This window comes from Equus przewalskii, chromosome 3 (genome assembly GCF_037783145.1).
Source record: "Equus przewalskii isolate Varuska chromosome 3, EquPr2, whole genome shotgun sequence".
Classification (NCBI taxonomy): domain Eukaryota; kingdom Metazoa; phylum Chordata; class Mammalia; order Perissodactyla; family Equidae; genus Equus; species Equus przewalskii.
This window is the reverse complement of record NC_091833.1, coordinates 87,762,389-87,790,249: the sequence shown is the minus strand read 5'-3', so window position 1 is coordinate 87,790,249 and position 27,861 is coordinate 87,762,389. Positions and strand designations below refer to the sequence as shown.

At 39.1% G+C, this 27,861-nt stretch overlaps 1 protein-coding gene across 9 annotated transcripts; it reads right to left on the bottom strand.

Annotated features, from left to right (window-relative positions):
- Nucleotides 1-85: 85 nt before the first annotated feature.
- Nucleotides 86-27,861, bottom strand: UGDH (UDP-glucose 6-dehydrogenase). Of its 9 annotated transcripts, XM_070615123.1 has the most exons (15): nt 26,907-27,182; nt 25,987-26,059; nt 23,247-23,362; nt 21,983-22,105; nt 21,502-21,670; nt 13,785-13,886; nt 10,216-10,416; nt 9,907-10,104; nt 9,289-9,436; nt 7,083-7,177; nt 5,464-5,594; nt 4,557-4,690; nt 4,058-4,149; nt 3,845-3,955; nt 86-1,467 (listed from the first exon to the last, which is right to left on the bottom strand). In XM_070615123.1, exons 5-15 carry the CDS (start codon nt 21,661-21,663, stop codon nt 1,357-1,359), a joined length of 1,485 nt encoding a protein of 494 aa, XP_070471224.1. In that variant the 5' UTR covers nt 21,664-21,670; nt 21,983-22,105; nt 23,247-23,362; nt 25,987-26,059; nt 26,907-27,182; the 3' UTR covers nt 86-1,356. The 9 variants fall into 9 exon arrangements, with proteins under 9 accessions (XP_070471224.1, XP_070471226.1, XP_070471225.1 ...); XM_070615125.1 differs by lacking the exon at nt 23,247-23,362 and having other exon boundaries at nt 26,943-27,182; XM_070615124.1 differs by lacking the exon at nt 23,247-23,362 and having other exon boundaries at nt 26,907-27,065.

The following is a 27,861-nucleotide window of genomic DNA, read 5'->3' as shown; positions in this document are numbered from 1 at the left end:
AAGAGTGATTTTTTTCCTGTCTAATGTCAGATCGTCGTGACTCATTAGTTACTTGCACTATGACAAAACTACACCCACGCAGTTGTTGATGCAGAATATTTTATTTATGTACTTGTATCTGTACAGACAACGTCTCTGTGTCATCTTTGTATTTGTCTGTGTATTCTTATTGAACTGCAAAATTCCTCAAGAATGAGGCCTGTATCTGTGTCACTCAGTTTGTACCCTCCCAGCAGAGCATAAGCAGCAAATGGACATCTGCCATATGTCAATAATGATAAAACACAAGAGAAAACAATCAAATAGAAGTCAACAAGAGACAAGAAAAAAGCAGATGGAAATACACAAAAATTCTTATTTTAGAAATTATGCTATCCATAATTTGTAAAGTCAACGTCTTTAAATTCATACATGAGATTCTATTGGTTTTCTTATTTAAAGAAAAAGGGAAAAAATTGCAATGAGTAAAATAAAAATGCAAAGTCAAGGTAACAAATATTTTTGGCTCCTGGACTAAAAAAATAACGATCAATGAGGAAAAATGAGCAGTGTAGAGGAATAAAATAGACCATACTACTGATTTTTCTCTTCATGTTAAAAAAATTGCCTTTTAATCTCATTCGGATTGACTGGAAATGAGTAATGGTGATCTTTTGGGACTAAAAAACCAACAACACAGTTTATTAAAACAAGAGGAGCAATGCAACATTAACCAAACCGTACTTGGAGGGTTATGGAAGCACAGGAAAAATGTTCTGAGCATATACAAAGAAAGAAAGAAAAAAAGCACTCAAGGCCTTATTCTGTCCACTGCATCCTCCTTCTAAGTTCAGAAAGACAAGAAATGGCTTGGAAAACATCTTACCCATAAATCCAGAAACCTCTAAGTCTCCATAACACTTTCTAAAAGGTTAACACCTTTAGCGCAGTATTTAGCATAGCAATTTCATGGTTTAAAATACATATCCAATGACAAGTAAATAAACTGATGATCAGAAAAACCGAAGAGTACCTTTGCATTTACAATGTAATATTAAAGTGCTGCTTATGGATATTTTGTAAAGTAAAAAGTGTTTGAACTTTAATTTTTATCTTACAAAAATTGACACCATTAAAACCAACATGATTATTTGCCACTCATCCAATCACTGAGGTAACAATATTATAAAAATATGTAAAAAATATTCTAGATTCATAATTAACAGATATGCTAATTCCCACATAGCTAGTATAAATTTGATTATTAAAAAAATAGTTTTGTTTCCTTAAAAACACTTGGTTCATTTACCATTCAATATGAGATAGATATTTGCTATTCTGAAGTACCAAAAAAATTACAAATAAAAATGGCAATGTCTACACTTTGGGTTTCTTATTAGGTGGATCCTGAAGACTGAACTTTGGAATCTCACCAGAAGGAGCATATGGAATTCTCTTGGAAGACACCTTTTTGCCAATTGTTTCAATCTAGGAAAACAAAATGGATTTGGAAAGAAAAATATTAACAATTATAATACATAAATATAAAAACTCTATAATGAAATATAATAAGGGAGAAAACCTAGAATATTTTTTCTTTATAAAAGCAGACAAAGTTTCTCAGGTTGTCTGGGTTGCTATGAAAGATCTTTGGATCCTTCTCTATTTTTTATGTTTTAGAGTCAATCTACACTACACTTTTCATATTCATATCTAGACCCTCTAACTCCTGCCACTCCCAACACCAGACCCTCTCAGAGTTCACATGCCACTACTTTTTAGTAGCATATATGAAAGCAATTAACAGACTAGATTCCAGTTAATTCACATTCTGTCTCATATTCCATTCTCATGTCCATTTCCTTTATTCTAAAAACCATGCATAAGCTGTAATAGCATAGTTTTCAGGAGTTCAGGTTTCAGAGTATGAAAGGCCCCAGTTGGAATCCTGACTGATAATTTGTTACCTAAACTCTCTAGGTCTTACTTCCTTGCTTGTAAATGGTATTACTACCACTTACCTCAAAGGGTTGTAGTAAGAATCAAATTAGATAAAGCGCTCAGCACAGTGTCTGGCATACAAGTCAGGCTTCAGTAAATAATTGATAGTCAATTTTTTTCTGCATAGTACATTTTAAACTTTTTCCCAAATATCCCAAATCATCAATCTTATCTTTAAAGACATTGCTTCTTTAATAGTCATAAGTTTATCTACAGCAGAGATAAATATACTACACGATTTTCATAAATGTCTTTTAAATTAAAAATTGATATTTAATTCTGACATGTACCACAAAGAAAGGGCTTCTACTTTGTATTAACCAGTTGTCTTATTTAGTGACTTACAAATTCTCTTTATTTAGTGATTCCATTGCTAATTTTTTTTCTGCTTTTTCTCCCCAAATCCCCTCAGTACATAGTTGTATCTTTTAGTTGTGGGTCCTTCTAGTTGTGGCATGTGGGATGCTGCCTCAACATGGCCTAACGAGCAGTGCCATATCCGTGCCCAGGATCTAAACCAGTGAAACCCTGGGCCGCCGCAGCAGAGCACATGAACTCCACCATTCGGCCACGGGGCCGGCCCCTGCTAATGTTTTTTTAAACCTTACTAGGAAAAGTTAACTTAGAAGAACTCAAACTCATTTTAAATATATATCTTTTTACATACTTTCTCTGTTAGGTGAGTAAAACAGGAATGACAGAAAATTTGTCTATGCCTTGTAAATAATCTTTAAAAAAATAACATTGCTGAGTTTAAGTCATGACTGGGAAAAACAGTCATGAAGTTACTCACTAAGGAGGAGTGGAATAGAAGAGTCCCTAAGGTCCTTGTTGGAGTGTTAATAGACAAGGATGCCGTTTGATCCTTGCTGCAACAGAAACTCATGAATGAGAAGTGGGCACTAAATTCTAAGTAAGATGAATCTTCAACAAGTCGGTGACAGGTTAAGAGAACCATATCGTGTACTTTGAACAGTAGATGAGACCTTATCGATACCTCTTCCTGACAGCTGGTGCTGAGCAGACGCCCACAGCCAGCTCTAAACACAGCCCCTCTCTGTTCTGCTCCAGAACTATGCTGACAGCAATCTCCTGGCATATTTCTTTATCCTCACCAACCTCCCAGAGCCTCCCACCCCCAACACACTGCTCTGAGGAAATGGAAAGTAGTGTCTTCTTATTAATACTTTTGGGACCCCTGGTAGAATTGAAATAGATGCAACATATAAATGTACTATTCTAGGTCGAGGTTCCTGTCAGCTCTCTAAACATTCCATAACTAATTGACAAAGCTTGAATTAGAAGAGGGCCAGTACCACTGAAGCTCTCATGCTTTCCATTCAGACCTCTCACAGCACAGGACAGTGCTGAGCACTCAGAAGCTGCAGCATCCTATACCAACACGGGACAAATGTATTGCGTTTTACAGTTTTCAAAGCTTTCATATAGGAATAAGCAATCCAGCCTCTGAGGGGGTTGGTGTGTTGCAGACAGTTCAGGAAAGCAGCATCGGTGGCTCCAGGAAAAAAGTTAAAAAAAAAAAATGGCATATTTCCTACTTGATCCTTACGATATGAGGTAAGGCAGGGCACATTTTGTCCCTCTATGATAGGCAACTGACGACTTCCTAGATATTATATTACTATTATATAACACTGAAATAACCTTTAGATCATAAATTTAAGGAGATGGTGAAATAGTTACAAAAATCCCATAGATACTTCCCAGAAAACTGACCCATAGTCAAGTTACCCCAGAGTTATGTTATTGCTAAATATGGAAATATTAAAATTCTAAAATGCAAAACCATTAAAAAGCAAATGACCAAACAAATGAAACAAAACCAGTCCAGGATCATGGTTACCTGGAAGCCAATGGTTTGTAGTTCATTGTGGAGCCCATCCAGGACACGTCGTCCATCAAAGATAAAGGCTGGCTTCAGCATTTTTTTATGAATGCGTTCATAGTCCAATTCCTGTAAAGACAGAACCAAAAGAACAGTTAGAACACATACACAACCCCAACTGATACTAGGACACCTCTAAAATTGTCCTTAATACCATTTCTGTCACCTCACCTTAAACATGTCCCACTCAGTGCAAATGACAACAGCATGGGCACCATCACATGCTTCATACGGATCCTTGGAAATGGTCACAAGTCGGGACACTGTAACAACAGCAAGAAAGAATTGGCAATAGGAAAGGAGTTATTTGAAATGATGCATTTTAACACCAGGATTGCAGGCGTTGAGGGTCTGACAGAAATGGAATGGTCTGGTTGAAGCGTGAGTGGGGTAGTGATGGGGGCCTGGAGAACTCCCAACCTTGAAGCATTTCCTGGAACCTCTGAGGATTGAAGAATATGTAGGAAAAATCACTAGACCAATCCACAGCTCATCACTTCAGAACAAAGTTGACGAAACAACGCCTAAGAGTTTAATTTTCGAGTAACGGGGTTGAAAAGCGGGCCTACCAAAGATATAAATGATACAAACTGAACAACCAAAGCTTTCTAGAGAACAAACAAGTGTTGGAGCCTATATTCAAAGTGATTCGTGGGACTCAAAGCCTTACCTTGGTCATCTTCTGAAACTCCTGGATGAGAAAGATCCACAACTATTTGTTCCCTCGGTACTTTTGGGTCATATATATGGAGGTGTGCACCTTCATCCATCAAATATTTACTAATATAGATACTAGAAGATTCTCTGAAGGAAAAAAAAAATCAGTATTGCTAAGCTGTTTTTTTTTTATTGAAGTACAGTTGAAATACAATATTGTATTAGTTTCAAATGCACACCATAGTGATTTGACACTTATTTACATTACAAAATGATCACCCTGATAAGACTAGTAATCATGTGTCATCATATAAAGTTACTACAATATTGCTTTGTTTTGTTTTGTTTTTTGAGGACGAGTAGCCCTGAGCTAACATCTGCCACCAATCCTCCTCTCTTGGCTGAGGAAGACTGGCCCTAAGCTAACATCCATGCCCATCCTCCTCTACTTTATATGTAGGACGCCTACCACAGCATAGCTTGCCAAGCGGTGCCATGTCCGCACCCGGGATCCGAACCAGTGAACCCCAGGCCACTGAAAAGCGGAACGTGCGCACTTAACAGCTGCACCACCAGGCTGGCCCCCAAAAAATATTGTTGACTATATTCCCTCTGCTGTACATTACATCCTCATGGCTTATTTATTTTATGACTGGAAGTTTGTACCTCTTACCCCCTATTTCACTCTTCCCACCTCCCTCCTCCCTGCTAAACTTTTAAATAGCATATATTTTTAATACCTAGGGGTTTCATATACAGGTGAGATTCTATTTCTGTGAGGATATGGATGTTCACTTTATTTTTATTGTTTATACTATATACAGACCTGTGTTTCACACACATATCCACCAATCAAAAATCAAGATAAGAGGAGGTGTTAACACTCTCAAAGGGGTTGAAATATTTTAAAGAACTGATACCTCGTATCACCGGTGTCCTTTTTGAATGCAAACCCCAAAATAGCGATCTTCTTATCAGTCACTGTATTAAACAGACTGTCTATAATCCGGGAAGCAAACCTCCTTCTCTGGTAGTCATTCATGTCTATAACCTGCAATGACATGGACAATTACGCGATGATCCGTTAAAAGAGGTGCAGCTTGTGCCATGCCTTGCTCAGAGTTTTATGGTGAGTACTACTGTATGAATATAAGCCTTATAAATTAACAGGAGGCAAAGATTAACCAACCTCTTTTGTATCTACAGGTTAAAAAAAAAAAAGAATTACCCACCCCCCTTTCCTTAAAGCCATCCTGAAAATTTTAATTTCCATTTGGCTTAACTTTCCATGCATCGGGCTGGGATGGATGTAAAGATGGGGAGCACAGCTACGTTTCAACCCCATCTGAGGTCCAGCTCTGAGGCCATCCTAAATAAGGCACAGAGAAAACTCTTCTCCTGAGCCAAATTCTCCAAACCCTGTGGAAGCAGGATGTAAGCAACCAAATCCCAGAGTACTCCCTCATATGCTTCCCCCCGACCCCTCACCAAGATTGAGCGTGAGGAGAAAGTAGACAAAGAACAGGCAAACAGTGTACAGTCACAGTGCCTCCGATGAACCAAAACCCCACACACATTTGGCAAAGTTTTTAACTGTTGTAAGAGTAAAAGTCTCTGATCACCTAATCTGTTACTCTCCTAAGAGTTTATAAACAAGACTTCATATTGCTGACCAGATGAATATAAGGAAAAAGACTTTTTTATTTTTAAAGGCTCTAAGCTTCTAGGGGCTGTCTCAAACCCTGTGAGTTTGGGAAATGAGTCCAAAGTGTTGGAAAATCGAGGCTTTATCTGCCTTTTCCCCAAGACGGACAGTAGGATAAAGCCATCATGCCGGATTGAGTGAAATAAACTTAAAAGTGTACATTTGCCTAAAAAATATGCATTTCCTTACATTCCCATCCGCTGCCAAAAAACTATAAACTTGGGGAAAAAAATATTTGGGAAAGGTAGGTATATTGGCTGGTATCTTGGACAAATTACTTAATGCCCCTAAGCCTCGGCTCCCTCATCTATAAATGGGGGATAATATTAGTGATGAGTACTAAGATACTACATGCAAAGTGCTTAAAAAGAGTGCCTGCCCAGAGCAAGCACTCAATAAATGTTAACTCTGCTTCCAGTTTGGGAAAGGTCTCTAATTTTAGCTCTGGGAATCTCAAAGGGACAACACAAATATCAACACACGGTAAACACGTGAAAGCATTACAATACAGGTTCTTCCCTGATTTTGATTCCATGCTTTTCAAGATAGAGAAGAATTATAATTAAGAGTAATAGTTCTTGTTTTACTCTGGAAGCAAATTTAGTTATAAAATTAGAAGAAATACTGGTTTAGCAGAAACTTCTATCACAGTTGATTAGCAAAAAAGACAAATTAAAAACACAGAAGTCCAATAAATAAACCTAAAATAAACAAAATTGAATATGATCATAGCTGAGTTCCTGGAATAAATAAATCCTATCAGAAACATTTCACAAAGGGTGACATGTTTTAATTAGAAGTTAATCATAAGTTGTTGACTAGAAAGATTAATACCTGCTGCCAGTAACGAGCTACTTCAGGCAAATTCAGAGCCTCACAGAGATAAACCAAATTCAGAACATCTTTTTGAAAGCAGCTCCCACCAAAACCTGAAGAAAAAAAAAGGACAATATTTTCATTTAGGGAACCACACAACTGAATCAAGTGATAAATTTCTTTTTTTTTTTTTTTAAGATTTTATTTTTCCTTTTTCTCTCCAAAGCCCCCCGGTACATAGTTGTATATTTTTAGTTGTGGGTCCTCCTAGTTGTGGCATATGGGACGTCGCCTCAGCATGGCCTGATGAGCGGTGCCATGTCCGCGCCCAGGATCCGAACCAGCAAAACCCTGGGCTGCCACAGTGGAGCACGAGAACTTAACCACTCGGCCACGGGGGCGGGCCCTGATAAATTTCTTTGTCACACTAAATCAGATGGCCTATGCTAAGATTTTTAATAAAATTCGGATGTTGAAAAATTAGTGAGTCTATAAATTATGTGATCTTTGCAATCGACTAACCAATTCTATAAATAATTTCCAAACAATTTAGCTGAAGTTTCATTATGGCTATGTTTTCTATTTTTTCCCTCATTCATCTGGTATACTGCCCCCACATCACTAACTCTAGCACAGGGCTGGCAAACTTTTATGGGCCAGACAGTAAATATTTTAGTCTTTGTGGGCCATATAGTCTCCAGGACAACTATTCAACTCTGCCTCTGCTGCTAGAAAGCAGTCACAGACAACATGTAATTAAAAGAGCATTATGTTCCAATAAAACTTTATTTACAACAACAAGCTGTGGGTTAGCTTGGCCAGGGGGCCATAGTTTGTCCACCCCTGTTCTAGTGCAATGCAGTGTACACTGAGGGTTGTATGGGCTTTGAGTTAGAAACACCCAGCACTCATTAGCTGTATGACTTTGAGCAAGTTGCAAAAATTTCCCTGATCCTCAATCACCTCTATAAAGGAAATATCAGCACCTTTGTAACAGGTTAAAAGGATTAACAAACGAGATATATAAAGTGCTGGTTCAGAACACGGTGCATAATATGCCTTCAGTAGTAGCTATTTTTATTAAATGGCAGCTAGAAAAAAATATCAAAAACACAGAAAAGGCCAGGGAAACCAGTATTGAGAAATGGCATAAGGCCATGAGACACAAGGAAGGGCTGCCTATGTCTCAGTCTATAAAAGACTCTATTTACCTTTACATCGACCTTATTAACTTATATCCAAATATATAGTTAGTTCTCATTATACCCACTAGTTATGTTCTACAAAATTGTCATAAACACTGAATTAGCAAATATTGAAGCATTGCTTCTAGCGGAAGTACGAGGTTAGGTTCCTGTGAGCTTCTGCTCATAGTTTTTCAACCAATTGATATGTAATCTTGTTTTATGTATGTTTCTGTTTAAAGACACCTTATTTAATATATACAGTTGATTCACTAACATTGAGCTCACAGCCAACAGCACTGTAACTCATGCATGAACGAAGCTTATCCAGCCACGTGCATTTTCTCCATAAGGCACACCACAGCCTTCTGGCTCCTCAGCAGTAGACCCGGGGCCATTTTAAACAGTGAAATTACCAATAAAAAGCACGAAAATGTGAGAAATACGGCATTAAATAAACCACAAAAAGAGCTGAAAACAAGTATGAGAGCTGAAAGCAAGAGGCAAGAGCAGTGTCTTATTCAGCTTCAGCTGGGAATGTGTGTGGAAGAGGACTCAAATTTTTTCTGCTCTGTTCAGGTCTGCAAATGACCACAAGTATTGATTTTGGGGTTACAAACAAATTTTAGTGAGTAGGCTAATCCACAAATACAGAATCCACAAATAATGAGGATCAACTATATTTCACCAAGGCCACATTTCCAAACGAATATTAGTAGGAAAAGCAAATGATAGAGAATTTCTTACTACTGGTTTCAATAAGGTGTTACTCGAATTATTTCCCATCTGGTCTCCCAAACTTACTCTTCCTAAATGTTCTAACTAAATACTAATTTATTTCTCCTAAAACACTGAAACATGTTTATCATACTAATCAGTCAGTAACCATTAAACAATGTACATTGAATTATTTCCTCACTTAGAAAGTCCCTGATAGGCTCAAGATCACATGAAAAATGGAATGATTACTTTAATCATTATTTAAGATTGGGGATCTAGCTAAATGAACCCACTTTATGCACAGAAAAATTTCAATTTACCAACACTGGCTTTCAGAAACTTATTTCCAATTCTCTGGTCCATTCCGATGGCCGTTGCCACCTCTTCTACGTCAGCTCCTGTTGCTTCACAGAGGGCACTGATGGAGTTAATGCTGCTAATCCGCTGGGCAAGAAAAGCATTTGCTGCCTTAAAAAGAAAGAAAGAAAGAAAAGCACGATGGGTTAAAATAGCAATATTATCCATCTGGATTATATTTCACTGAGTTGATACAAATTACCAAGGGAGCTACAAAAGCGACTGATGGGCTTAATTTGAGGAGGCAGTGGATGAGTTGGTAAGGGGAAATGTTTTAAATTAGGGAAGAAAGATGATTAAGAAAGAGGGTAAAAGAAGGGAAAGAGTGATTTTCAAAATTACTATTTTAATGTACCCTTCGTTTTATCTTACATTTTATTAAAATTTTAGAATTTTCTAGAATATTTTATGCTGTAATAATTGATCCCCCTTGTGAAAAATATCTCATAATGTACAAGGAAATTATCTTCAAAAGCATGTCTTTTATCAATATTAAGAAAGTATCTATGTAGCTTATTAGGCTTAAGAGAAATCACGCCTTGGCTTTAAATTTAATGGAGAGTTGAATGTTATGTACCAACCAGTTTGGAAAGTTCTGAAGACCAAGTATTAGTGGTGAGGATCTTTTCTCTAGGAACCCAGTGCTCATATACAGCACACAGTGCCTGCACAGCTCTCTGGCCCTCTGGGGTTTCATCCCCTCCAATCAGTACTCTGTCTGGGTTCTTTAGGTCCTTGATGGCCGTTCCTTCTGCCAAGAACTCAGGGTTAGACAGTACCTAGAATCCCAATGTAAAGGAAAGTTTTAAGCTAGAATTAATTATGGACAACTTTAAGGTATTGATAGCTACATAAGAAGAGCCAGATTCTAATGCTTCCCTTTTTAATACCTGTAAATTCAAGTTGGGTTTTGTGTTCGCATCAAATATTCGACGAATACTTTCTGCTGCCCGCACGGGAACTGTGCTTTTCTCAGTCACAATTTTGTACCCATGTGAGTTTTGCACAATGCGTCTAGCACAAGCTTCAATATACTTCAGATCTGCTGCACGGCCCTTCCCCATTCCATAGGTTTTTGTTGGCGTGTTCACCTGATGAAAGTATACGAGATTAAGAACAGAATATCTGTGAGATATCCATTCAGTGACTTCAAGATATGCCCAGACCATCAATTAACTAGTCAATTGGGAAGCTAACTATTATCAGTAGCCCTGATTTAACCCTCTATTAGCTATGTGGAAATAAGACATTTTATAAATATGATCACTAAAAGGAACAACTTGAAGCATCTGGAGAACTCATTCAATAAATTTTTGTTGAGAAACTACTATGTATGTGTCAGATACCAGGCCAGGCAGGTTCCAACCTAAGCCCTTGGAGAGATATACATATAAAGATGAATGAAGGAGGGCCAGCCCCGTGGCTGAGTGGTTAAGTTCGCACATTCCGCTTCAGCCGCCCAGGGTTTCGCTGGTTCGAATCCTGGGTGTGGACATGGCACCGCCCATCAGGCCATGCTGAGGTGGTGTCCCACATAGCACAACCAGAGGCACTCACAACTAGAATACACAATTATGTCCTTGGGGGGCTTCGGGGAGAAGAAGAAAAAAAACCAGATGAATGAGATATAAAGACAAATGAAACAGATCTCATCCTCTAGAAGTTCACGGTCTGAAATGAAATGTATGTTTTCTCTTCTTCCTCTCTTTGTTGTTTGTTTGTTTGTTTGTTTGAGGAAGATTAGCCCTGAGCTAACATCTGCTGCCAATCCTCCTCTTTTTGCTGAGGAAGACTGGCCCTGAGCTAACATCCATGCCCATTTTCCTCTACTTTAGCTGTGGGATGCCTACCACAGCATGGCTTGCCAAGCAGTGCCACGTCCGCACCCAGGATCCAAACTGATGAACCCCAGGCCGCTGAAGTGGAACGTGCGCACTTAACTGCTGCGCCACCAGACGGGCCCCTCCTCTCTTTATTGTATGTAATATATTATCATGGTCTTTAAAACTAAACTTTACACTCCTTTTTTACTCTTCTTTTTTATAGACCTATATCAACAGCTTTTAAAAAATGTTTGAAGTATCATTCACAAATGCTTTCTTGGCTCATTAAAGCTAGAAATTATCCAGCATCTTCAGGATACAGAATACTATGTAGACAAAGACTATCAAATAGAAAGGAAAATAAATCATGAGTCCAGAGTCTAGGCATTTAGTTTTGACTTAACTATATCATGCAGCCATGGAGAAGTATGGCTGCATTTGCCTCAACGATCTCACTGGAAAATGAGCACAACACACTCTCTAAAGTCTAACACATGAGTTTTATAACACTGATAAAAGTAAAAGTACTCTGAAAAGTCTAAAATTCTATATAGGAATAATTTTTGAACCAGTGGTAAGTAGTACCAATTCTCTTCTCTTGACACTCATAACCTAATGGGAAACTAAATAAACAAATCAAGGCAAAATTAGTCAAAACTTGAAGATTGAATTGAGGTATGAAAATCAGGAGGAAAAAGTTGTTTATGTGCATGGAACAACTTAAGAAAAGACTTGGGCACGGAAGTCAGGGTGCAATGGAGTACAGAAGGGCAAAGACAGCTGATGGGATAATGTGAAACATGCTTGAGATGAGAGATGACCAGATGGCTTCCTCTTGTAAATGAGCTCTAAGATAACAATTGAAAACTGATTTGTATAAAACTACTATTCCTATCTGGAATTTGATTAAAAATAATCTTGGGGGGCCGGCCCAGTGGTGCAGAGGTTAAGTTCACACACTCCACTTCAGCAGCCTGGGGTTCACCAGTTTGGATCCTGGGTGTTGACCTACGCACCACTTAGCAAGCCATGCTGTGGCAGGCATCCCACATATAAAGTAGAGGAAGATAGGCATGAATGTTAGCTCAGGGCCAGTCTTCCTCAGCAAAAAGAGGAGGATTGGTGGCAGATGTTAGCTCAGGGCTAATCTTCCTCCTCAAAAAAAAAAAAATCTTGGGTAGGAGGAAAGGGAGAGAAACAGTAAATGAAACAAGATCAGCCATGATAACTGTTGACAATTGAGAATGGGTAAGTAGGGGTTCATTATACTATTATCTTCATCTCTTGTATATTGATATTTTCCATAAGGAAAAGTATCCAACAAGCAAAAAAAGAAAAAAACTGATCCACAGAATAATGGGAACTAGATATGAGTTATACAGAATAAATTACCCTAACAGGTATACAAAGTCTGCAGAGAGGCAAGTGTAACACATTAACTGTCTGTGCCATACCACCCTATGGTGAACTCTACTGCCTGAGAATAGATTCTTTTAAAATATATTTCAACGGAAAATTCCCTTACTCCCATTCCAGGCTCTGGTTATCCAAAGCTGGACTAATGCAACTTCTTGATTTTCTCCAAGTGCCTACCTACTCCAAAATATTTTATTTCCTATGCCTCTACTCTAACCTTCTGCAAGATAAAGAAGAGGATGGGTAGGTGAGTCATAGAAGTAATTAAGGAGGACAAGAGAGACTGAATTCATAACACAGTTTTACCGTTGTCTTCATTACCATTTTCTTCTGGAGTTCACGTCTTCACAGTACTGCTTTTGTCTCACCAGTGAGAAAACAACCCTTATTCAACAGCTTACAATCATTAACAATATGCATAATTAATTCAACAGCATCTACCCTCTATGGACCCCATGGCGTTGCTTTCCTTTACCTCGTGGGACCCAGTCAAAACTCATACCATCAGCTTTCCCATTATTCCTTAAGGCCTTAAAGGTGTTGAGTCATATAACACCCTAGCTCAGCTACCAACTGGTGATAACTATACCATCACAAGCAGAATATTTGAGTAGATGGTTACCAGGACAGCAAGAAATAAGTTACCTTGGTTTAAACATTGGATTACCAGAGTTTACTCCCAAGCATTGGTTCTATTTTTTTTTTCATTACGAAGATAAAATAGTGTAGTCATATTACGAGCTGAAGGTGTCTGGGCTAGCCTGATAATCCATCCAACATATGCCAAGTTCCAAACAATTAATTTAAAATGACTTTTGGAACATAATTCATCTAGATTGAAGATGCCTATAAATTTGCAGGTGAACTTTATCTGATCCTCTTTCCTTCACTTCTACCAACCAGTGGAAACAAGAAGTGATAAAGTATATATCCTATCACCACATGTGCTCACATGTTACCAGCACTTCCTAATTCTAGATCTCAGACTAGACCTTACTCTGAATTTATCTCTTCAATGATCTGAAATGACATACTTGACCAGATGATTATAGGGTTTGGTGAAGTGTTGGACAAAGCCAGTGACAACCAAAATTCAAGTGGACAACTCTACACTAAGTAACGCTGTGAGTTAACATCAGTGGATTTACGATTAAAATACAATGAAACTTCTGTAAAAACAAGAATACATTAAAACTCACATAACAAAGAAAAATACTTACAGAAATAAATACAAGATCAGCTTCGTTAATGGCATCATCAATGTTGGTAGAAAAAAATAGATTTTTTCCTCGACAGGATTCTACCACTTCCTTTAGTCCTGGCTAAAAAGAAAAAAATAAAGCAATCCTATGAGATAATCTAACAGTAAAGAATTATGTTTGTTAAAGGAGAAGGTTATATTGTAATTCAAAGGTCTATACTTGTTCTCAAATAACACCTTTGTTGAAAAATCAAAAGTCATATACCACAGGTCATAAGCGTAAGTCATGTAAATAAAGCAAAAGTGAACTTGCCACAATTAAAGCAGTAGCTCATTTTAATGCTGTGTCATAATTTACCATGTGCCTGATTGTTGTGTAAGAATCAACACAATTATCAGAAAATTCAATGTCTTCTGTGATTTCGAGCAAACATTTGATTTTGCTTCATCATTATGAACACAGGTTTTTACACCCAAGAATTCAGGCCATACAACTGGTTGTGAAACAGTCAATATTTACTCTATACATACATAAATATATATTTTTTCTAAGTCCCACTGTAAGAAACATTTCTATTGAAAATTTTGTTACTTTTCCCATACAATTTAACAGGAGATAAAGTTTTGTTCAGAATATTGAGCTGTACAACAACACCTAACAAGTATTCCTACCCCCACGCCCCCCAAAAAATCAGGTCTAAATCTGACCAGACGAGGCCAATCAGCAAAATCCAGACTATAAACATTCCTACAGGATAAACAACCCGGTTTTTTCAACAAACAAACTGAAGAGAAAAACAGAGAAGAAAAGAGAGATAAAATATCATGGTCTTAAAAGACACTTAAGTGTTACAAATCTATTGCAATGTATGAATGTTACTTGGATTCTGATTCAAATACACTGTGGGAAGAAGGATATGTATAAGAATTCTTTTTTTTTTTTTTTGAGGAAGATTATCCCTGAGCTAACATCTGTGCCAATCTTCCTCTTTTTGTTGAGGAAGACTGGCCCTGAGCTAACATCCAGGCCCATCCTCCTCTACTCCATATGTGGGACACCTACCACAGCATGGCTTGCCAAGTGGTGCCATGTGCACACCCAGGATCTGAACTGGCGAACCCAAGACCGCCGAAGCCAAATGCGTGAACTTAACCCCTGCACCAGTGGGCGGCCCAAGAATTCTTGATATAAAGAAATTATTGGGGAGCCAGCCCCGTGGCCAAGTGGTTAAGTTCGCGCGCTCCCCTGCGGCAGCCCAGGGTTTCACCGGTTCATATCCCAGGTGCGGACAGGGCACTGCTCATCAAGCCACGCTGAGGAGGCATCCCACATGCCGCAACTAGAAGGACCCACAACTAAGAATATACAACTATTTACTGGGGGCTGGGGAGAAAAAGGAAATAAAGTCTTTTGAAAAAAAAAGAAAGAATTGGTAAAATTTTTATTGGTGATAGTGGTGACATACTTAGGTTTTAAAAACAATTATTATCTTCTAGAGATACATAATGAAATGTTTATGAACGAAATTATAAATAAACAGGATGGTGGTAGCTGGGACTGGGGACTGGCCATGTTGATAAACTGTTGAAACAGGGCGATGGGCACATGGGGATTCATTATACTATTCTCTCTGCTTTTACTACATGTCTCAAAGTTTCCATAATAAAAAGCAAAAACAAAACAAAACAAAACAGACATAAACCATTGAGCTTACTCTTCTTAGAGGAGAAGGTGCAAACAACATCCACAAGATTATGGACGTTTAGAAGACTCTCTATATAGCAAAGTAAAAAGCCACTTCAGGGGCCACAGGGCTAGAATTATATCCAGAGGCAATTCACTTTTTCTTCATGGTTCTGAGGCCTTTTAACATAAGCAATTAGAAGAAGTATAAAATGTAAACTCAAATTTCCATTAATTTGACTAAAACGTATAACAAGATCAGCAAAATATATGAACCACTACAACCACGACTATGTCGTCACCAGTCACAGTAACCATTTCCTTAGTTATTTTGACTAGGTTCTAGAAAATGAGAGTGACAGATTACGGAGTTGGGATTTTGCAGAGAAGATTTAATTCAGTCCTATACATAATCTCCCAATGTTTAAATTAAAATAACCTAAAATTGGAGCAATGCAGAATTTATACTAAGACCTCAAATGAACAACTACAATATTCTGTTAAAATCAATGCGATATTTGTAGATCTCTAAAATGGATGCAGAAGTAGTTAATATGGGCTCTACCTCTTATTAGATTCATTATGTAATTATCATAATTAGTATTTAGAATTTATATGGTACTTCTTATGGAAGAAGTTTAATCCTTTCACAGGGTAAATTATCTTTTATTTTGCCCAGAAAAAGTAAAGCAAATTATCCATTTTGTTTTTTAAAATGTAGTTATTAAATTGTCTTTTTAATGAACAAAGCTAATGAAAAGCAATGACTATTCAATAAATATGGTAACAAAACAAAATGTTTCGTTAAATATTAACATCTATTACACTATTTTCTGAATAAAAATTTAAATATCTTATTACCATAGTTTATCTGATAGGCATTACTATTTCCTTAGCAGGCAGTAAAAATAACTACTTTTTTATGAATATAGTTTGGCCCATAAAATATAAGCCTATAAGATAAGAAAAAACCATAATATACATAAGCTCATGGATTCTAAGCATATTTAGCTGGGTTTCCAATGCGGCCTGATCATCTTTTTACTTGTGCCCTCTAGTCTGAGATTACTGCTCCAAACCTCCACTTTTGCAAGTACTTGACCCAACACAACCCCTTTTATCTTCTGCAGAATATCTTACTTCCCACTGCCAGAAAATTGAGATTACTAACGTGTCAGTCATCTTATTTCTCATCCCCACCAACAAGACTGTCTGTATCCTTACCCATCCTCATTTGCTTCCCCGTAGTCTCTGAGGGAGAGGCTTTCAAGGCCAATCCTCCCCTCGCATTTTTGATCCCATCCTTTCGCTATCTTTCTAGACTTTATTCCATCAATTATCTCCTTTCTTCCTATGCTTTTGACCTTTCCTTCTCTATGTGATTTGTCGCCCTTAGTTTATTAACATGCTTGATCCTTTATCAGACCTAGAAAAAAATATAAATAGAATCACTGCCTTTACCCTGTGCCCCTCTCCAGTGACCACTCTTTATTTCCTTCTAAATTAAACTTCTTAAAATAAGTTTCCTACATTCTCTCACTTCCTCAGTCTCCTCCATTTGTACTTGTTCTTGCAAAAGTTACAATGGCCCCTACAGTACCAAACTTAGTGAAAATGTCTCAGTCCTTATTTCTCCTATATTTGGCATAATTGACAGCTTACTCATTCATTTAGCAGATATTTATTGAGCACCTACTATGAGCTGGTCACCATGTTGGTCACTCATAATCAAGACATATACATCTTTATGGAGCTTGCACTACTAAAACTCGTCTGGTTTTTGGTTCACCTTCTCTGAACTATTCTTCATTGCTTCTCTATGGCATTTCCCCCTCCACCCACCGTCAAACATTAGAGTTGTCTGGGGTTCTGTCCTTGACCCAGGCTCTGTTCTCTCCACAGGCTCTTCTTGGGAGAGTTCAACCACTCTGACTTTAACTACTACCTGCATAATCCTAACTTTACATCTCCAGCACTAAATTCTTTGCCTAAACCTTTTATATATATCCAACTGCCCTCTGAACATCTCTATTTGGATGTCCAAAGCCTCTAGAACCGAAAAGGACCAAACAAAGAGAATTCACCATTTCACCTCCCAGCACTGTCACAACATCCTGCATTTTTTATCGCAACTAATGGCACAACTGTGCACCCAGTCATCCAACCAGAAACACGGCTATCATTCTAGATTCCTCCCTCTTCTTCATCCTTCTTATATAATCAACAATCAAGTCCTACCCTTTTTCCTCATAAATATTTCTCTAATTAGTCCAGTGAGTCCCCGAGTGGATGGGGAGAGGGTGGAACAACTCTGAAGGAGACGTTGTATTCAAAAGAGCACATTAAATATTATAATTACGTATTAGTTATCATTTCTCTTTCAGTGGCCATCAGTTAAACATTAGCCACCAATAGGGACTACCTGACATGAAAACGTGTTATTTGCAATGAAAAACTGATGCCATAGATTCTTCTAATATCCTTGAAAACAAATATCTATTTCATTGTATATTGAAAAATGCATTATAGGATACAGATTTCCAGAAGGAAGTTGATTGCAGCGGTATCCCAGTTTTCGCTGGAAATAAAAACATTTCTTCGCCCTGTCCAAGGCAGGTGAGTATAAAATCACAACCAGTAACAGTATGTATAAGCTACTCCACAAAGCAACTCAGAAACCAGAGTGAGAACTTGTTAAACCTGCCATTCGTTTTTCTCCTTTTATAGTTCTTCCTGTTCTGACATTTCACCTAACATTTCACATCTCCAATATGGCCAAGGAAATGTGCAGGAATAGTCCATTTTACAACATGAAATAAAGAAACAAAAATGGGACAAAGGCCTAACATATCTTTGAAAATAGATGACTGGGTCACACAATTCATTTCCCCAAGTTTTTGTCTTTTGTTTTTAAACACAACTTTACAAAAATCACTTATTTTCTTCTGATTTGTAATTTCTTAAGCAGGTATCTTTTCTCAACTGATGTCTAAGAAAGATACATGAAAATTACAAGCCTAAAGTCATTTACTTGCTAAGAGGAAAATCATTCCACTTGCAAAGAGTAATTTCAAAGTAGCAGTGCCAGGTTTCTAACCTCCAAAGCCAGCTGGATTTTGGAAAAAGATCCCACTTCCTTTGTAGGCTACACTAAATAGTACAGACCTGAAATAGCTGCTTATGTTATCATCATCTAATTTTCTGGAGTAGACATATTAAAAATGAGATAAAAATAAGACTTTAAAGACCAAATAGTTAAAAACATTAAATAAAGTCAATACAATTATGGGATTTCAGAGTTCTTAGAACTCAGACACTGCTTCTAATGGGCACAACGCTAGCTAGCCTTTCAAATCTTTTATATTCTATGTAAAGAGATTCAAAGAAAAAATTTATTTATGAAATAGAAATGTGAAACAACAAGAAATATCTTTGTTTCTTTGTTTAAACCTATCTTTGTTTAAAAGGTAGGTTATTGAGAAAAAAACAAGACATGGAAAAGAAATCATTTTAGATCTTAACTCTCTTAATCTAACTCTATATCCCAACTGGGTTCAATGTCAATGTAGAACACACTATTTTAAATTTAAAGCACTGAAGTCTTAGGAAGAAGAGTTTTGGATTTCAAATAATGGAAATAGTAATATCAATAATAAGAATCTGGCCAGAAAACAAGCCTGGTCAATTGATTTTTTTGTTTTGTTTTCTCCATGAAAAATGTCTAATGCCAATATATTATAAATAGTTTATATATTTTTTCTAGTTCAGGATACCCTTTGTTTTTTGTTTTTAAGTAAAATTTTTATTGAAGGAAAGCAAAAATACAGAAAGGGCATATAATTAGTATAGAAAAGTTTATAGCTCAATTTTCACAAGTGAACGCACCATCTGTATAGCATAACCACCATGCATATGAAGAACTGGAAGAACATTAACAGCAAATCAGAGCCTGCAGTGTGTTCTCTCCTAGTCACTACCAGCTCTCAAATTACCATCATGCTGACTTTTATCATCAGAGATTATTTTGCCCATATTTGAACTTTACACAGATGGAATTACACAGTATGTACTACTTTGTGTCTGACAACACATTACTTTTGTGCGAATTTAATCATATTATAGCATGCAGGAGTAGTTTCATTGATTTTCAATTCAGTAGAGTATTTAATTGTAGGATTATATTATAATTTACAAATCCATTCTTTTGCTGATTAACATTTAGGTTGTTTGCCATTTGGGACTATTACAAATAGCACTGTTACTACCTGTCTTTTGGTGCACATATGTACTATTGGATATACTCCTAGGAGTGGAATTGCTGGGTCAGACTACATATTTTCAGCTTTAGTAACTACTACTGAATAACTTTGTAAAGTGACTGTACCAATTTACATTCTGACCAGCAGTGTATAAAATTCTAATTGCCCTAAATCCTTGTCAACACTTGGTATTGTCAGTAGCAATAATTTTAGCCATTCTGATGGGTGCCCTTTGTTTTTTATCACTAGGGCACACTGCTGGCAGGGTTAATTACTGAATAATTGGATATAAATATGGCTTACAGGGTTTCAGATGCCTTGCAGCCCTTTTATGGATATCAGAATTCTATAAAACTCTATCAAGTTATCTTTCCAAAATGTTTTTTAAAATTCCCCAAAATCAAATACAGCAGTAATGTTATACTTATCACAGGGAAAGAAATGGTATAACACTGAGGAGTTTAAAGAAGCACTATGGGCAGGTCATCTGGCAGAAGAAAAGGTAAAGCACAAACAGAAACTACCCCATACACAAATGGTATTTTTTTTTTTATTCTAAGTCTGATTCAGATATGAGTAAATCCGTGATGTTGAGTGGCTCCTACCCAAGGGGTGCTTTTCATGGTTTTCTATATTTCATGTGCCTATAAATAGCAGGTAGATTTATCTTACAGATAAAACTGGATTAAGACTTCCCTTCCTGGATGGATCTTGAGGGTATTATGCTAAGCGAAATAAGTCAGAGGGAGAAAGTCAAAACCATACAACTCACTCACAAATAGAAGATAAAAACAACAACAAACAATCGCATAGAGACAGAGATTGGATTGGCGGTTACCAGTGGGGGACGGGGGAGGGAGAAGGGCAAAAGGGGTGATTAGGCACGTGTGCATGTACACATGTAGGCACATGTGTAATTAGTCTTTGGGTGGTGAACATGATGCAATCTACACAGAAATTGAAATATAATGATGCACACCTGAAATTTATATAATGTTATAAACGAATGTTACTGGAATAAGTAAATAAATAAACAAGTAATTTTCTTAAAAAAAGACTTCCTTTACAAAGGCCTAACATACTTAAAGACTATGGTTGATAATATCTTATAAATAACAAAGCTTTTCTGAAAAAAAAAGAAGACTATATTAATGTTGGAGAAAAAGTACTACCATCAAATTTTCAAATGCTTCTCTGTTGGGCTTCAAAAGCATAATATCATGAACTCATTTTACAGTGAAATTTTTAAAAATGGGTCCCACGTAGCTTAATAAAATAATTAGAAGCATTTTTCCTAATTATAAATTCTCTAACTTCACAGAAATTTTAAAATTCCAATTAAGCAAATTTGTGATACTAAACACTAAATATGGGAGACATCATTTATCTATCCAAGGTTTGCCTGATATAAGTATAACAATCAAAAAATATAATACACATATGACAATGTTATAAACATCCACAGTTTTATTTATTTTATTTTTACAGAATGCCACTTTTTAATTTTACTATTACAATATGGTAACCATAATAATAGATAAAATGAGAAAACAGAGAAGGGAAAAAAATTACCCATAATCTCACTTTCCTAATACAACCATTATTAATATTCTAATATGCTTCTTTCCAGTCATTTTCCCTAGGCACATTTGAGATAATTATAATGTCCATAACATTGCATATCTAGGTTTTTCACTTAATTTCTTATCAGCTGCCATCATAGATTTTTACATTAATAGTAAGTTATTTAACAAAAATAGTAAGAAAACAAAGAGTTGTTTACCATGATTTACCTCATAAATAGGAAGCGTAGGAGAGTTCCATGCATTGATTCTTGATTCATTGACATCCACGACCGTTACCCTGATTTCAGGGCACATCTGAGCAATGACACTACATGTGGGTCCTCCAACATAGCCCGCACCGATGCAACAGATCTTCTTAATTTCAAACATGATTGTACTAGAAAGGAAACAGTAATTGTTCTACTATTGAAAACAGAAGATTTAAAGAAATCACACTGCATGTTCATCACACTTCATCAAAACTGTCAAGGTGACATATCTGGAAAGATTCTCTATATTCATACTCACTAGGAATTATGAAAACAGTAATAAAAAATAACATTCTGATTGGATGACTTAGCCTGTTCTCGGCTGCACTACCATGAAACTTACGGGAAAAAAATTATAGTAACTGATATTTACTGGAGAAGAGCCACAAAGATGATAACGATCTAATATTTAGAAAGTTAAGAAGTAAAAGAACCCTTACTTAGGTCTCCAATACACTAGAACAACTTGGATTGCTGACAGAAAGTTCAAAGGTGAACACCACAGTGCAATTCTTGCTCCAATAGATGCTGCTGTACAAAGGTCAGCCTTGGAACTGGCTTAGCTAAATAAAACAGATATTAAGATTAGATCCAGGGGCCAGTCCATGGCTGAGTGGTTAAGTTCACGTGCTCCACTTCGGCGGCCCAGGGTTTCGCCTAGGAGAGAATACACTGCAGGCTCTGATTTACTGTTAATATTCTTCTAATTCTTGATATGTATAGTGGTTATGCTATACAGATAGTGCGTTCACTGGTGAAAATTGAGCTATATACTTTTCCATACTCATTATATGCCCTCTTCTGTATTTTTGTTTTACTTCAATAAAAATCTGTGTAACAGTTTTGGTAACTACAGAAATTACTTTCCTTTAATCATCTCATGGTTTCTGATTAAAGCTGAAATTGAGTTTAAGATCATTGTCAAATACTTAAAAGTAAATTGCTGAAGTCAAATTGTGTAGGGAATATAATCTCAGAGCCCATTTCTGGACTTTGGGACTAATCTTTTTTTCCTTCTTCTGCCCAAAGCCCCCCAGTACATAGTTGTATATTCTAGTTGTGGGTCCTTCTGGTTGTGCTGTATGGGACGCCACCTCAGAATGGCCCGAGGAGTGGTGCTAGGTCCTTTGATGAGTGGGGCTAGGTCCTTGCCCAGGATGTAGAATACCACATACACTATCAACACTTGACTTTTTTTCACTTAAGGCATTCTGAAGACCTGTCCATTTCCTCTCTCTCTTTTTTTTAACAGTTACACTGTTATACATTCCATTATATAATGTTATACATTCCATTGTGTGGATGTCCTGACCAGGAAATATTAAACTATGCTAAACCTGGTAGATTCTCTCCTTAATAATCTAAATAAATGGGTTGAGTTCCTTATTATCACTTGTGAAGCCATAAAAATATGATATTTCTATTAAACTTTTAGGATTCCAAGATTCACCTCAGCAAAAATCCTGAGCCTAGCAAAATCGACTTTTGGCAACCATCCATCTTTCATTCCTTCACTCTTCTTCTACTTTTCAGTTCTGCCCTTTACCACTTTCCAGGCCTCCAATGCCCTATACACAAGGAGAAAGAGAAACCGCATGGGAGGAAAAGACTGCACTGGGATGGCTAAGTGCTACAGCTCAGGGAAATGCTCTCCTGAAAAGTGCCCACCTGAGGGAGGGACAGCTGAGCCCGGAGCAGGCTTACCAAAGGTGTGTCTCCAGCATTCACTGCCGCTGTTCCCACCTCTACAGGAGAAAAGGCTTGGCATACGGTTTCAGAAAAATTGCTCCAACTTGCTTCAGGCCTGTTCCCTTCTCCTCCTTCAGGGAAAATTAATATTACCAATTTAAGGATCTACTGTGTGGGCATAGCAGAGAATTTGGCCAGAGAGAGATATGTCTTTTTTTTTTTTTTTTTTTTTTTGAGGAAATTAGCCCTGAGCTAACATCTGCTGCCAATCCTGCTCTTTTTGCTGAGGAAGACTGGCCCTGAGCTAACAACCGTACCCATCTTCCTCTACTTTATATGTGGGATGCCTACCACAGCATGGCTTGCCAAGCAGTGCCATGTCTGCACCCGGGATCCCTACCAGTGAACCCCGGGCTGCCAAAGCAGAAGGTGCGAACTTAACCGCTGTGCCACCAGGCCAGCCCTGCTATAAGTCTTGATTTTAAAGTATTTAACAATTTATTTAGGGAAAAATTGAATCAGAAAACATCTATTAAACACTCTACTATGTAACAGCCACTACTGTTCTATGTACTGTGGATACAATAGTGAATATGACAGATACAGTTTCTAATGTATCCATCAGTCTTTTTTAAGCTTAATCATCATCAGCTAGCACCTAAAGCCTCACTAACTCTGGGTCCATGGGGACAAAAGCAATCTGCCTTCCAGATCTGCAAGGCTGAAGATCAAGTCCTGAACTGTGAAAACCTGAAGAACTACCACACTGTAACACCCTTACTGGGCAGCTAGCCAGCCTTCCTCTCTAATTAAAACCAATACACCCAGGGCCTGCCCGGTGGCGCAATGGTTAAGTGCACACATTCCACTTTGGCGGCCTGGGGTTCACCGGTTCAGATCCCAAGTGCAGACATGGCACGGCTTGGCACGCCATGCTGTGGTAGGCATCCCACATATAAAGTAGAGGAAGATGGGCACGGATGTGCACTCAGGGCCAGTCTTCCTCAGCAAAAAGAGCAGGATTGGCAGCAGATGTTAGCTCAGGGCCAGTCTTCCTCAGCAAAAAGAGGAGGATTGGCGGTGGATGTTAGCTCAGGGCTAATCTTCCTCAAAAAAAAAAAAACCAATACACCCAGAATACTTAAAAAATGGAATTTCAAAAGTATTTTTGGACCAGAGGATCTTTGGGGGTTACCTCTTAATCCCACAGCCAAGTGGTTATTAGGGCAGTCTATGCTCTCAATCTCAAGAACAGATTCAGCTACTATTCATATAATAAACATGGCTTGAATGTCTACATGATGCACCTCTTGGGCTCAAGGAGTTCAGAGTCTAATAAGGTGCTCCCAGGCTAATGGTTCTCAATAAACATTTATTGAATGAATGAGTAGCTCTCCATAAGAGCCTATCTTTTTGAGATAAAGACTGTTGTTTGACTATCTTTAGGTCAGATGGCTGATTACAGTATTTTTGCAGAGATTGCCCAGAATCCTAAGATTCTCTCTTCATTAGGTAGAACTTGAGCATGTCTTCCCAGAGTTACTTCTTACCATCTTGATTTCCAGGCCATATTCAGCTTGCTTTACATACAGCAGCTGGGGGTAAACTATTGATGGCAGACGAAACTATATTATAGAACTGCATGTGTTTTTGGGTATCCCTGCATTGCCATTTCATATGAAGCATGGCTTGTAGATGAGAATGGGAAAATTACTGAAGAAGCTGGATGTACAATCTGTGCAAGTCCAAATAAATTGTCACTTGGAAGCTTCAATAAAAATTTGTTTTTAACTTTTATTTTATTTTTTTTGGTGAGAAAGAGTGGCCCTGAGCTGACATCTGTTGCCAATCTTCCTCTTTTTGCTTGAGGAAGACTGTCCCTGAGCTAACATCCAAACCAATCTTCCTCTATTTTGTATGTGGGTATGCCGCCACAGCATGGCTTGATGAGCAGTAGGTAGGTCCACACGCAGGATTCAAACTCACGAACCCTGGGCTGCCAAAGGGAGCGCCAGAACTCAACCACTGCGCCACTGGGCGGCCCTCAATAATATCTTCAATAAAGTTTTAATATGGAGCTTGATACAGTGTTAGCAATATACTTCGCCGGACACAGATGTCTTCTGATTCCATTTTCTATTTCTACTTTTATGTACCTTCTGACCCTCTACTGTGCTGTCAGGGAAACTGGAATGTTTGCTTACTGAATGAGTCCGTTTGTAACGAGTTTTCACCTCTGTATCTTGGGGAAGTCATAGCAAACTGTTCCAAAACTACTCTTCATCTAAAATTTTATAAATTCAGACCAATATTTCAACCCAGAAGGTGTGCTAACAAATAGCAACGGTCCTACTACAAGCTAAACTGAATATAACCCCTCCACTTCCATCCCTCCTCAGCGCACTCTTCATAATTACCCAGCAGCTAAGGCAATGCACGTTATAGCTGGATACACCAACTTCACACATCATCTTAGCCATTTCCAAAAATTAAATACTAACAGATGCCTGACCCAGGAAAAAGTTAATCAGTGAGGGAAAAAGTTAATCAGTGAGGGAAAAAGTTAATCAGTGAGGGAAAAAGGTAATCAGTGAGACAGTGTTAACATTATATCTAAAGGGTATCTTATAAAGCTGTGAAAATAGCAAGAGGGAAGATGGAGTATGTTATTAGTCATAAATTTCATGTTAGAGAAAGGAGTACAGCAGTGGGAGAAGAAATGGGATCCTTTCAGTCAGGGTTGTCTACCACTTACCTTAAACTAGATGCTGGGTACTGACAAGCACATCTCAGAGCAGACAGTACGCTCTTTCATTTCCAGAACACCCCTGAAGAAACAGACCAGACTACTGTTCTCCATTTCTCAGGGGATATGAAGAAACTAAAAGACTCACTGTGTCTTTGAGGGCAGTCAATGGACAGCTACTCCTCTGTATACGCGTGAAAAGCTCCCTCCCAGTGAATCCCTCTTTTCTATATACCAGAATTCTCAACCTTACTCAATCATCTTCCTATATATAAGAGGTAGAATTTTTCAAAGTCTCATACAAAAATGATCTCCTGAAGCACCCAAGAAAGCTCTTCCGTGACATGAAATAAAGCAATTATATGGTGTGGCGGCCAACAATGGATTCCAGGACAGCCCATAGAGATGTCAGGATAGAATATCTTAGGATTTCCCCTTCAAATGGGCTTTCTGGCTTCGTTTTCTCTTTGGTTTCTTAAGAAGAGCGGCCAGTGAGGAAAGCTGCAGCCCCCCAGGTGAGCAGACTCTAAACACAAACAAAAGACTATGACTGAGACCAAAATGGGGTCCCTAACCAGAGGACCGCTTCCTTCGGTGGATGTTCGGCTTTTTGAGGCGCCAGGGAAATCTCATTTGTTTCAAGTCAGAAAGTGGGGAAAAAAACAGAAAGAGATGCAGCTGGAAGATTCGCAAGTCATGAATAACAAGGCCAAGCTATCCAAAAGTGATTCCCAGGGCAGCAGATCCAAAAGTGATTCCCGCCCAGAGCCCAAAAGAAGAGACGCGGGCTCATCAGAGGAGGAGCCCGGGACCCAGCGCAGGGAGCGACCAGGAGCAGCGCGCACACCCCGCCCCGCTCCCTCCACACTCCGCCGGGACCCAGGAGCATCCTGACCCGGCGGCGGGGCCAACTTCGGAAAGGCGCTTACCCCCTTCCAAGCACCGAGCGCAGCGTCCGCTCCTACCTCGACGGCTCGGACAGCTCCTCGCTCCGGGCCGCGCTACCGCAGCTTCTGCACGCGTGCCCTGCTCCTCCTGATGTCCGCTCGCCGCGCGTCCCTCCCTCGGACTACCAAGCGCCGCACCCCGAGCCCCGGGCCCGAGCCCGTATTTAAAGGCTTCTGCCCAAGAAGGCGGAGGCTTCATTACCCCGCAGCCAGGCCCTCCAGGACTCTGCCCTCCGCCACATCCCTGCCCCTCCTCCCGCCACGCTAGGCCCGGGCCCACCCCTATTTCCTGCAGGGCTCAGGGGCGGGGAGAGGGGGCGTGGCTAGCCGTGGCTGGGCGGGGCATGCCCCGCCCTTGGCCGAGCCTGGGCGAATCCGCTCGGGCCAGCTCAGCGGCCCCGCCCCTGCCGCGAGCGGCTCTGGGCGGAGCTGCGTGCGCAGCTGGCTTGCTTTGGGCGGCGGGTTGGGGCTCCCGCCGCGTCAAGGCTGGGTTGTCGTCTCCCCTGCAGTTGGAGGCCGCGGTTCAGGCTTCTGGCCCCGCTTCCCTCCTTGTGTCCCCGTCCTGGCTGACAGTCGGCGCTGAAGTGGTGCTGTGCGCGGGCCAGGTCAGCCACACTGGGTCTGCGGGGGTACTGGGCGGGCTGCGGCCCGAGGGGACCGGAAAGTCCCCGCCCCCCTTCCGGTCTCCCCAGCAGCCTCGAGGGTTGGCCTTGCCCTTTGGTTCTCTAGACCCTGCGGTCAGACCCGCCAGCGGCTTAATCCCCTGACCCTCCCTTCAGGCCCCTGCGCTCGCCGCACCCTCCGGGCCCGCGGCCCAAAGCTTAGTCAGATCCTGTCCGAATCGCCGCTTCTGGGAAGGAGACGCCTCACGTCTGGAGGATGCTGAGTCCTGTCTTGACTGGACCAGTTAGTGCCCCTCCCTGATCCCTGGAGAATC

What these genes read in the sequence shown, in the direction of transcription:
- UGDH (XM_070615126.1), bottom strand. Translation starts at nt 21,663, where the DNA reads ATGTTTGAAATTAAGAAGATCTGTTGCATCGGTGCGGGCTATGTTGGA. An exon ending in AGTTTCAGAAGATGACCAAG is followed by an intron (nt 4,150 to 4,556) that starts GTAAGGCTTTGA and finishes CTGTTGTTACAG; the next exon opens with TGTCCCGACTTGTGACCATT. An exon ending in CTGAGTGGGACATGTTTAAG is followed by an intron (nt 3,956 to 4,057) that starts GTGAGGTGACAG and finishes CTGTCTTTACAG; the next exon opens with GAATTGGACTATGAACGCAT.